Source organism: Varanus komodoensis, unplaced genomic scaffold (assembly GCF_004798865.1).
Source record: "Varanus komodoensis strain SLA01 unplaced genomic scaffold, ASM479886v1 scaffold50, whole genome shotgun sequence".
NCBI lineage: Eukaryota > Metazoa > Chordata > Lepidosauria > Squamata > Varanidae > Varanus > Varanus komodoensis.
Genome location: NW_025336088.1, coordinates 2472814 through 2485411, shown reverse-complemented (window position 1 = coordinate 2485411; position 12598 = coordinate 2472814). Strand labels below are relative to the sequence as shown.

The window sequence follows — 12598 nt, the reverse complement described above, 5'->3', positions numbered from 1 at the left end:
CTGCTGAGATCCTCCCCACCATCCTTGCCTGACGTTTCAAGGCTGGTGGCCATGGCGGGCAAGAGACTGCTTCTGACACCTGCCACAGTGGTCCTCCTTTCCAGCTGGGCACGGTGGCAGGCAATGGAACCAATGGAACGGGACGGAACGGAATACTGGTTTCCTTGTTCTCATACAGTTAAGGAAAGATTCTAAGCACATGCAGATTCACCTTTTATTTACAATCTGCCTCACTTTGTTTTGTGCTATGAAGTCAGAAGGGTGTTACTTATGCATCATCACAAAAAGGAGAACACAAGAGAACAGATTTACATAAGGCATACTTGTAGTAATTTCGCTATGTATTTGCATATTAGCAAATTAATGGGGGGAAATGACTGCCCAGCAGGGAGTGGAAAAGCGTGCCTGGTCAATCTGCCATCCTGGTACTAGTTGTGAGGATGGGTAACCTCAAAGCCTCCCTCTCCACTTTTAGGGAGGTCTTTCCAGCAGACCTGGACTGGGCAGTCCTGCCGTGTGGTGACCCGGAATATCTGAAGGGTGCCAGGTTGCAGCTATATCCTGGTAGCTAATTAATTCTCCCACTGTGGATGCTTATCTAACTAAAAGAGCACCATCTACACACAAGAGGGCATATCATTAGGCTCAGGAAGGGCTCAAATTTCCCAGAACTACAAAGGATGTTTAGGGGTACAGTAAAGTGAAATGGGGGAAACTCATGATGCAGTGTTGACTATTGGGATGGAAAAATGGGAGGGAGAATGGAACAGAGTATCCTAAAGGGGATGCCCAGGAGCACAGGTGATAGAGAAGCAAATGATGATGATGATGATTCAAAGCAAGTTAAGGAAAGTTTATTTTATTTTTTTATTTATTAAACTTCTAACCTGCTCCATTAGCCATAAGGCTCCCTGGGTGGGTTACAGCAAAAAAAATCACATAAAATTGAACAGGAACATGTCATGCAGCTCTGTTCTGCTGCTGGTCCCACTTAAAAGTGTATCCTTTGTATACTTTTTGGCTTTCAAGAGCACCTAAATACATTTGTTTAAGCAGTGGTAAACAGAATATTTAATCTCCTTGTGCAGCTGGTTGTAGTACTTACAGAATAGCTGCAAACCCAAACGAAATGATGTAATGGTTCGTGGACTGTGGGGAGACACAGCTTATATCCCCACTCAAACATGAAGCTCTCTGGGTGACCTTGGACCAGCTCCCGGTTCTTATCCTAGCCTGCTGGACAGGGTTGTTGTGGGAATAAAATGTCATGTGAGAAGGGATGCCATGCATGCTGCCTTGAACTTCCTGGAGGAAGGGTGGGATGGGCATGTGATGCATAAAAGCAAATATTTCTGGATGTGTTTGCTTATTATTTGGCTAGGGGGTTATGCAGCACAATGGCATTTTGTGTCCATGTGAGAGCACTGACAATGTGTGCATAAATATGCATCTGTCGCCATCCCCTTTCTGCAGACTAGAGTAAGCGGGTGAAACTTGGAAGAATTGTAATGGACAAGAGTGCATGCTACTGCCATTTTCAAAAAGCATCTCCCCTATTTCCCCAAGTGGGATGAAAGATGGACCACATATTCTACCATCCACAGATCCGCAAGCTTCAAGGGCTGTCCTGTCAAACAGAGGCAATTGGTCCACATGAAACAGTTTTGCCAGCACCCGACAATGCTATAGTTTCACTTTGCTAGGCTAATAAACCCCAAGAGCAATAACGGCGCACAAATACTCTTTCGCTTTCCCCTCCTGGCTCAATAATTTCTTTCCCTTTTTAAGACCTTTGCAGCCTGCCCTGTATTCAGGGTGCAGCTCCTTTTAAGGGAGATTTGGCTTTTTATTATTAAAAAAGATGAGCAAACACTCAAAAGGGAGTGGAAAAGAGAAGCAAGAGGGAGCAGCTCAGCCTCTCCTCTCTTAATAAGGTTTTCTTGCCAACGCGTCTGAATTTGTTTTGATTTTGTTTATATTTTTAAGGGTTTGGCAGCTGCTTTTTAAAGTGTGCTGCTTTGCTTTTTATGCTGGGGAGAGGCAAAAATGGGGAGGGGGGCCTTCCCTTTTCTTGATCTGAGTTAAGGCCAAAACGTCTATGTAGGGAAAAGACACTGAACATCAAGGTCCAGCATGTCGCCAGTGTGTAAGGGAAATATTTCCGTGGCCTTTCCTGCAATGCAAAGGATCAAACAGAACAGTCACAAGAATTTTTTGCTGCTCTGTAGGTTGGAAGCCTTTAATTTAAAATTCACATGCAATTGCTGTTGATGCTTGGGGGTGGCTTATCAACCATTCCACGTTGGCTAGTAAACCAGCCTAACCAGCCATGGCTTGTAGTGGTGTTGTTAATCCCCTGCCTGTGGCTCAGCGTGTGGTCTGGACCCAGATGCTAAGGAAAAACACCGTCAAGATGTGAGGCTGTAGAACCCCTTGGCAGGAGCAGCAAAAAAGTGTGGTCGCCCTGGCCAAGGGGCTCTAGCTGATGCTGACTCCCTCCCCAGGAAAGCAAGCAGAGCGGCTCGGCAACCCAACCCATCCCAACCCACCCCAAATGGAGGGAAGAGATGGGAGGCACCTCCTCCTCCTCTGCTTTCTCACAGAGTTCCTGGGATAGGCAGGGAGGGCAAGCTGGTCCTGACTTTCCAGTGCGCAAGCTGCTGGCTCACCCCTACGGCGGCACCAAGCTACGTGCATCCCTGAAGGAATGAATCCCTCGGGGGAGGCTGGGTGCCACAAGGCCCTTCCCTCTGGAATGCCTGCTTCATCATCCAGATGCCGACAAGCCATCCCACTGTCTCAGCAACTGCAGGCGTGCAAGAGGACAGCTGGCGGGTGCTTCTTGTCTGCAGTGTCTCCTCGGAGACCTGCAAGAGGACCAAGGGCGGAGGAAGAGGCACCCTCCCCTGCTGTGCCCAATGAGCTGCGGACACAGGGGAACCCCTTAGCAAGTTAACCACTGTAGCTGCTTAAAATCCCCAAGGGGCTTAGCGGATCTTGCAAGCCTGCCTATTCTTGAGCTCCAGCCTGTGTTAGAATCTCGTGATGTCTGGGCTGCTTGGTGGTGAGAGAACTACACTTTGCTTGTGCTCAAGGGTGCTCTTTTGTTACAAAGATATTAGGCTGGCTTCCATCTGGTCATTCCATCTAGCCCAGGAGTGCCAACAGTGGCTCTCCATGGTATGAGTCCTGCTTCCTTAACCTGGAGAGCCCGAGGAAGGAATCTGGGCCTGGTGGCATACCAGGCATGGGCTTTAGCCCTGCCCCATGGTCAGGTAATTAGTTTGTGCATCCAAGAGGAGGACATTTGTATTTCAAACAGTTTCTGATGATAAGGTCTGGCATGCTCTGGCTTAATCTAGGCTTTGGCTATGGAGTCTGAAAGGGGACTGGGCCCAGTCTTGGAAAATTCAGGGACCTTAAAAGGAAGCACAGCACTGACAAACCTGTGTTTCGACCCAGCCATGTTGCAGGCATATTAGGTGCTGCTGGAAAAATTAAGGGCTACGCACTGTACCCTATCTGCCTGGCAACAGATTGTGTGGTTCCTGCAGAAGGCCACCCTCCCTCCCTCCATCCCAAACCCTGCCTAGCAACTGATTACACTGCAGCTCCATGCCCACCCTCATTGTCTATGGGTCACGACCCCAGCCACTCATGCCCCATCCCCACCTTGGTTCTTGGTAAGAAGTATTTTTCTGCCACCGCTTTTCTCCAGCTGCATGTTCTGTGCAAACGAGTCCTGCAGGATCTTGTTCCATTGCTGAATATAGTTGCAGCTGGGACACCGCCTCTCCCGTCCCCAGTTCATTTTTCATCATTTTTCATTACATAGTGCAGGCAGGCTGGGGGGCTGCAGGCACAAATGGGACAACTTGGAAAAAACCCTGCTGTTCTGGCAAGGATTGGGGTACTTGGATGCTTCCATGTGAGCAGAGACAGGCCATGGAGATGGGCAGGGCAGCGGTAACTGCACACATTCATCTGCAGAACAGCTTTCCCAAAAACCCACTGCAGTGGAATTGTCATTTCCAGTCTAAGTGATCAGGGATGGGACGAGCTGTTCTAGATCTTGAGCGTAGCAATACCGCAACTGAAAAGTCCCTAGGAAGGTTTGCACACTGTGTGAGCTTATGCACAACCTGCCCATGAGGTGCCCAACATACAACCAAACACATGGGGGGCATGGTGCACCCTCCCCCGCCACCCCTGGGCCTCCGGCAGGCATCCTAGAGAACTTGTCGGGAGCACCAAGGTTTCCCGCTCCCTGCTGCCACTTGCCAGAGCGAGAGGGGATCAGGGGAAACCGATTTTCATCCAGCCAAAAGGACTGGCGGTTTTGGCAAAGAGCAAGATTCTTTCCTGGTGATGCTACCAGCCCAAAACAGCCTGTGTGGGGTGCAGGGGAAGTAGCTGCAGCCTCCCCTGCATTTCTGCCATCCCTGCCTGCTGTTTCAGGCCACGTGGAAAGAGGAGGCAGCTGGAGGTAGTTCCATTTCTCTGCTGGCCCAGAACAGCAGGCAGGGCTTGGCTGGCCACCATCAGCAAGTGCTTGGCATGGCTGCCTCTGACAGCTGCCCCCAGGTGCCACTGAGGCACTTTAGGGTTGGCTGCCAGCAGTGCTCATCCCACGGCTGCTTGGCAAGAGAGGCAAGGATTGCTTGCCCCCCTTGTCAGGAGGCTCAGTAATAGTTCGGGTTAACTGGTCATTGTGTCATCCAGATTCAGTGACAGGACAAGCCATGTGGTGGCTACCAAATTCTACAATCAGGCATGGCCTGTTGAGGTGGTTTATGAGCGCAAAAGCTGCGATATTAGACTACCCTGAATAAGCCATGGCAGATTTGCATGACATGACATGCTCCCTGATTTATAAGCTGGAATGTGAACCGAGTTCCTTTCTAATAGTGGGAGGAATGAAAACAGAGCTTCTGAGGTTGAATATTATTCTTACATAGGCTCATGTGGAATCCGATGATTTTTTCGATATTTTGTCTGCAAATTATCTAGTATCTTAGAAGTCAAAACCATCACCTTGAATTGAATCTGGAAGTAATTTGGCATAAGGTGAGCTCATGTGATCTGGATCAGATGGACTGGCTCCATTCAGAATCCTGGCAGCCACATTTTCAATCAGCTTAAATTTCCAGGCTGTCTTCAAGGACAGCTCCCCAAAAAGCACATTGCAATAAGCCACGCTGGAGGTCACTGAAGCACAAATGATGCCAGTTCAAAACTTTCTTTGCCTCCCCATGATTAGTAAATAGAATTGCTGGGTGACACTGCATATTGCTTATAAGACCATACAGAAGCAGAAATTGGTATGGATTCTCGTGGGATAATTATGTATCTCAAACATGCTGGGACAAGGGGAACAGCGGGATCCAGCAATTGTGGATGTGGAGGAGAAGGAAAAAGGGTAGCTAAAGGCATCCCTAAAGTTGTCACCTTGTGAATCTATGTTTGCTTGTGTGGGAGGAGGGAGGTTATACACCACTGGAAGTTAAACATTGTTTGGTGTTATAAATATGGGGGAAGAAGTTTTTTTGGAAAGCTTGAGAGCTGAGTCTCTGATGAGACCTCTGTTTGCTGAGCTGTTTTCACAGCAGCTGGGTTAAAAATAGCTCTTAGGGGCTGGAGCCGCATGTCAAGAAATATTAGGGGGTTTTGTAGTGCCTTGGCAAGTTCCTAGGATCGTCACGGAAGGTGAAAAATGCAGAAATAGCCATTTTTCTGTTCAGCCATCTCAAGCAGGAAACGGCAAACTTTTTTTGAGCCTCTACTTAAAAGAACAAGAGCCAATGGGTGAAAGACAAATTTCCCTCTGTGGGGGGAATTCACTTTGCTTTTATTGCTCCCCACTGGCAGGCTGCTCACATTCTGCAGTTCTGTATGGCTCACAATACCTTCCACTAGATTCTAGGGACTATTGCTTCCTCTTTGGCGAACCCAGACAAGTGTTTTTAACCTGTATAGCAGGCAGTGCTTATGAAAGACGACCTAATTATCCACCTCTCCCCTGCTCATGTACAACCCCGTGTTATTCATTTTCCTGTATCTCTTATCGCAATCATACTTCAGAGAAAAGCCGTAATGTCTTTCTTTGTTGCCTCCTGTCAAAATTCTTTTTCACACTTTCTCCTGTCTAAGCAGCATCTTATTGGATCTGTCTTTGCTGGTCAGCCGAAGCTCATGTGGATTCTGTAGAATGGAAGGCTTGGGAAGGAACCCAGGCATTGACTTGGAACAGCTCTGCAGCCCGAGCATGTATTCAATTCTTCACAGGCACCGCGTATGTCTCTCTAGCGGATGCTTCGTTTTACAAATGAGAGGAACAGGAATCCTCACCTGAGATCTGTGTGTGCCGACACGCTTGCACGGTGGCCTCAGAGATACACTGTGGCATCCCTTCCCCAGTTCTTAGTGACGCCTTGCAGGGCCTAGTCTTGGAAAACAAAGCCAATGGGAATCCCTTCCCCAGCTTCAAGGGTCTCTGTTGTGACATTTCCCATCCTGACTATGAGCCAGGACAGAAAGGACACGACGCACCCGTGAACTTGCTATTGCTGAAGTGGAAGTTTCCTGTCTTCTCTCGCAGCTTGCACCTCTTCAGGAATATCCACTCACACACCCCTTTCGCCCCTTGCAAGCTGCCTGAGCCCAGCTGCTTCGTATCAGCCCTTCTCCATTTCTCCTCCACACTCTTGTCTCCGTAAAGTTATCTTTCCCTGTTCTGCGTTCGTTGCTAGAATTCCTCATGCAGTAAAGGTATTTAAGGCAGCAGGATGCACACACATTTAGTACGTTGAAATTTCTGCACCCTGTACCATGAAAAGCTTCATTTGCTATGGGTCAGTATGCCAAGCAGGCTACTATTGCAAATTTGGGAGCAAGGTCAAAAAGAAACAAACAGCGGCAGCCCAAGCTCACCTCGCCCTCCGGCCCATGCCGGTCGCAGTCCTTGGGACAGCCTCTCCCTTCCTCTTCAGCAAGCCCATGGCCTTTCCGCAGAGCCTCCCGAAAACCCACCACCACTTGAAGGTGGGTGTGGACCACTCTCACCCAACTGTTCATCGAAATGGCCTGGATGGAGCAGACCAAAGCAGATCCACACACTCCAACATCATTTTCTGGCCCATAGCAGCAGCCCTTGGTCATTCTTTGTCCAGCACTGGTACTCAGAGGTATACTGCTTCTCAGCATGGAGGCTCCATTTAGCCATCATGGCTAGCAGCTGTGGACAAACTCGTCCTCTAAGGAGACGGATGATTCATATTACAAGTGCTCTTTTTAAATGAGAGACCATTGGCATATCTAGCTGCACTGAGTTATACATGTGCAGAAGTGTGCTTGGAAAAGCTCCATGGCTAGGTTGTTCTCAGTGTAGCAGGCGTCACTTTGCTGGCAGCCCCTACACTGCCCACCACAGCTTTGTGTTTCCTTAAACCCTGCCTTGTTCATCTAATCCAGATTTGCTAGACCATTAGCCAGGGATGACACCTCTGTGGTCTGTACAGCGTCTCTTGAGGCTAAATGGTGGGAATAGAACTGGCAGAGAATCAGATGCACCCCAGACTGGGCACTTGGCAGTCCTTTGTGGGCAAGCTGCTCAGGGGCGCAGTCCAGGCCCAGAGTGGGCTCCAGCTTCCTCCCTGAGCTAGCAAGATCCCCTCGGGACATTATGAGGGGTGGCAGCTTGCATTAGTTGGCCAGGTTTGGAACAGGGCAGTGTCTCTCTCGCTCCAGTGGCTCCAGCTCATCAGCAGTAAGCAAAGCTGAAAGCTTTTAAGCTCAGACTGCACCGCCAGCTGGGTCCCCTGCTGATGCAGGAAAAGCCAGCCCCATGATGTGCACACTCACTCCCTGTCTCTTTCACCTTGCCTCTCTCTTGCATGCTTCCCTGTACTTGAAGGCATTCTTTTGCTGTTTCCCCACTTTCCCCATACTGGGCTTAATTAGAGAGAGCAGGACTCAGCTGCATAGGCTGAGAAGTTTTGAAAGCCAGGCCTGATATATGCAAAGCAGTAGCAAATAAGATGCAGAACGCCTGCTCTTTGTAGGCATCAGAGAATCGGGGCTTGCAGATGAGAGAGTTCAGAGTTCCACACTTGCTTTAATCTGTGTGTTTGTCATGGTTTTTTTTAAGGTTCTACTACCCCATTCAGGTTGGTGAACACAACTGCAGGCTTTTCAAAGGGCTGAATGTTATTTGAAAGATGCTGTTGTTGCTGGATATAATCCCACTGTTGCTTCTGGCACAACTTTTTATAGTTTCAATAATCTGCAAATTCTCTTTATCCAGAGGCAACAGCAAGGCAAAGGAAAAGTGTATGTATACCACAGGGAGCAATGCACCTCTCGGAAAGTCCTCCAAGACTCTCTTCTAAAAAAATGTTCCCTGCCTCCAACTTGTTAGAGTGGTTATTCAGGATTGCCAATCAGCATTGAGGGAGACAACATTCTGCACATGTCTAAGACTAGAAGCGGAAGAAAAACCCTCATATGGACCATGGCAAAATTCTTACAATCCAAGCTGGATCCCAAGTCACTCTCTCCTTGCATTCAGTACGAAATGTTACTGGTGGCATGTTGGTCACCTAATTCATCTTGTGTGTTTGCAGTAAATTAGCATCTGTCTATACACAAAGGCATGAGAATAATGACCCTGTATTTGACAGGGTGATGGTTGGATTGATGCTCTCAAAGGTTTTTAAGTGCTTTGCAAGTCTTAGTTGCTATTTAAACTGGTTTTGGGTTCTTCTTGGATTTTTTAAACTATAACATTAACTAGAGAAGGATACATAAAGAAATGTGTGTTATGTGTGCTTGGATGGTGACAAGCTGGTGCAATACATGGATTCTGTCCCCCACAGAACAGGTGCCTGGGGTCTCTAAGAAGCCATCTTCCTTTTAGCCATAAATGCTGTAAGTCCATTTGCAGCTCTCCCCTCCCTTTCTAGGGCTGAGCCCTGGCTCCAGAGCCAGCCTGACTAGAGGGCGATACACACAATCTGCCCAGGTCAGCCAGACTCCAGGGGCTGTGGGCAAACCCTTTAGCTATGGGACAGATTTCCCATTCAGAGCTCTGCCCCCAGGAATAACATAAACTGAAGTGTGGGAGAAGTTACTCTCCATCTCTTCCCCTGTGCACACAGCTCCTTTTGCCAAATTTTATGCATCTGAATGGAGTAGAAAAATCCCTGCAAGGAGAGGGTGAGGGGATTAATTTTTGCCTAAGTCTGCAGAAGTAGCTGGCTCAGCCACCATTCTGGGTTCATGTGAAGAGCTGGAGTGCGACAGCCGCCCGATGCTGAAGTTGCCTGGAAGAACTTCGCCTGTCCTTGCACTTACTTCTGTGCTGTGCACCACTTAGCTGCTTTATGCACCGAATGCAGTCCACCCAGCCGTCAAATGCTGGAATGGCCTTGAACCCAAGGAAGGTCAACTGTTTCTTCATCCATCCTAAGTGCAACCCAAAACCATCGCGGCACCTAAAAAGCACCTGCCACCTCCTCCTCATTCCATTTTAAGACTGTGAACTAAATGCAGACTCCGCAGCACCGGCATCAGCCAGATTGTTTTTCTAGCTCTTCTTCTTTGTTTACCATCTGGCCTGCTGAAGAGTTTGGAAGATCACAAAAACCTGACACGCTTTCTTTTGAACTTTAGAATGGCCTAATCACAATATTGCCATTGGGAGATTTTTTTTATGACCAATGTGGGAACCTGTGCTTTTTTGTTTTCCTTTCTAAGTTCTCTGAATCCAGACATTTCCTTCCCCTAAAATATCTCCAATATACTCCCCGTCAGTTGTAGACATTTCTTTTCCTGAGTTTCCACAGCTGATCAGCTAACCTTCTGTTCCACCCGTATCAATCCACTGTCCTCGGCCCAGTGCTTCCCGTCGTCATCATCCACTTTTGGCCACCCAAGGAAAAAAGTGGATTTGGACCTGGCTTTAAATCACATTTCTGCAATCAACACTAAGCACAATAATAAGCTGGCTGAAAAGGAGCCCATCACACTGATGACAGTCATAAACTGCCTTCAGAATTGCATATTCTCAGTGGTTGTTGTCTTGTAATTAGTAGCTCTGCTTCTGGGTTCCGTTCTCTTGAGCTTCCCGCCCTTCCCTAATGCACTGAGCGCTCCCAAGGCAGCTCTGTGAGGTTTGGTTTTCCTTGGAAGAGAGTGTGCTGCCGTCTTAGGACGCCTTTGCCAGATTTGCTCTGTTTACATAAGACTGAAGTCCATGGAGGAAAAAGACACTTCAGCAATCGGAGCAATGGCTACTCGTGCACTAGGACCTCAGGAATGCTTCTGCAGTCACCTTCCCAATGCTCTGATGGGTATCACACTGAAAAATGGGAGAGAGATGTCCAGTTGTCCAGAGACCATCTCCAGTCACTAGTTCCCTTTGATTGAATTGGCACCTTCTCAACACCTGCAATCTGCATTATACCTGGTGCCCAGTAACACTAAGACTGCTTCCTTCATTTTATGTGTTAACTTCTTTTGCTGATATCCCCCCTTTCCTCTGAAGAATTCAAGAAAGGGGACAATGTTTGCTTTGAGGTGGGTTAGAACCAGAGCCAGGGACAGGACAAAGTCATCCAGTGGGATTCCTGAGTAGGGAATTGAACTTGCTTCTCCCTAATTCTGGTGTGGCAATCTAGCCATTATGCTGCCTTTGCTGAGCTCCAAAAGCACCCAAACAAAGCCATTCTTGCGAGGGGTTTGGACAAGCCAAACAAAAGCAGAAGGTCTCTGGGAAATCTGAGCCTTAAGGAAGCCGTTTCTTTCTCCTCACCATCCTTTTATAAATTTCCATCCTGTCTCCTCATCTTTAGGTTGTTCTAATAATAGATATAGTTATTCAATAAATCAGAAGTGATTTATTTTCTGTCAAGGGTCATATTCCTTTGTAATCTGATGGGGGCGGGCCCAAAGCTATTAACAGGACAACAGGACTCCTCTTCTGTTTCTGCCAGCCCTTTCCCTTTTTTTCTGTCACCTTCTTTTCTCTCTCTTCCCTCTTCATCCCCGCCCCCATCCAGCAGACTGCTAGAGAAGCAAAAGATCACTCTTGCAAGAGAGCTTTAGAAATTAAACTAGAGCCCTAGACATGTAGGACGCCTGCCCCTGCAGTTAGAATTAGTTGATGAGTATTAATGACTATCCTAGCTTTATTTCCGCTGTCGTTTTGGTGCTGATGTTAAGGCACTGGAGCTTCCTTCCCAACCTGGCACCCTGCACATATTTTGGACAGCAATTCCCAGTGCTCCTGACCATTGACTATGCTGGCTGGGATAGATGGGAGTTGCGTTCAAGACTTCTGGAAGGTACCACTTGGGAAAGCTGCAGTAGAGGGTTACTCTTGAGATTCTAAAAGCTTTTGGATGTAAATTGGATCATTTTAAAGGTGCCTGAGTTCTCCCTATGGGATGGATGGTGAAAACCAGTTCCTACCTTCCTATTTAACCATGCCACTTCTCCACAAAGTGAGGTGAAAATATAACCTAAATATTCTTGCTCCCTTTTGCTGGCCCTAGACTCCCTTGCAGTTTACCACATGCTGTGCAAGCTGAGTTGATTTGCTGGCTACTCTGCCGTTGCTTGCTAGAAACAGAGGATGAGAAAGAGCAGCGGATGAAGCCCAGGACTAATGCTAGCCCCAGGCGGCTGTGTCCACACTCCACCCGTGAGCAAGAGCAGATGGGTTGCTACTGAACTGAGCTGCCCCTCAACCCCCAGGCCTGTAAGCTGCCCCCACTGTGCTTAATTGTTGTCTCTTGTTAGTGTCTCCCTTGCTTTATGCTTACCACACTGAGGCAGCCAGAACTTGCAAGTCTGCCTTGCAGTGTGTTAAATGCCACTTTCCCCATTAGCGCGTATGTCTCTTTTCCCCTGCAGGAAGAAAGAGCAGCAGAAGGAAGATGGCTTTCTAGCAGACACTTCGCCTGCACTCTTCCTTTCCCAGACTTATCTCCATCACCCGCAGCCCGCCAGGTCTAATTCAGAGGCCTCCGCTTTTAGAAAGACTTTCTGTATGTGCTTTTTTAAAATCAGGAGGCACTTTCCTCCTCTCTCACATCTCCTCTACTTTAGCCCATGTTTTCCTGGGCAGTTTTTGAATGGAAATTTATTTGATGCATTTCTCATTTCCCTAAGCGGTCAGTGTCTCAGTGGTGTGAGAGATCTTCTAACACCAGAAGAGGTTTGGCAAGATTCATGCTTCCGCAGTTGCCTTACCATAACTGAATCCTCTTTCTTTCCTCCACTTTTCCTCTCCTGCTGCCTGCCAGCTGCAGCGTTTCAAGCGTTCTCTCTCACTCAAAACCATCCTGCGGAGCAAGAGCGTCGAGAACTTTTTCCTGCGCTCCAACAGTGAGTTCAAGCTACCTTCTGATGTCCTGCTGAGCCCCCCAGATTCCGTGCCACCCCCATCTCCACCACCAGTGGCAACTGAAGCAGAGCACTCTCCAAAATTAGGTCACAAGTCTCTGGCACCCCTCAAGCCCATGAAAACACACAGCTTCCAGGAGCACATCTTCAAGAAACACCATCCTTGTGAGATCTGCCATCAGCTTATTGTAGG

The 12598-nt window shown here is 48.0% G+C and overlaps 1 protein-coding gene across 1 annotated transcript in view; it reads left to right on the top strand.

Annotated features, from left to right (window-relative positions):
* Nucleotides 1–12598, top strand: part of STAC2 (SH3 and cysteine rich domain 2) — a 31318-nt gene that overhangs the window by 4001 nt on the left and 14719 nt on the right. The window contains exon 2 of the mRNA XM_044447098.1: nucleotides 12306–12597. Within this exon, the coding sequence (XP_044303033.1) occupies nucleotides 12306–12597 (292 nt within the window). The remainder of the gene's footprint in view (nucleotides 1–12305; nucleotide 12598) is intronic.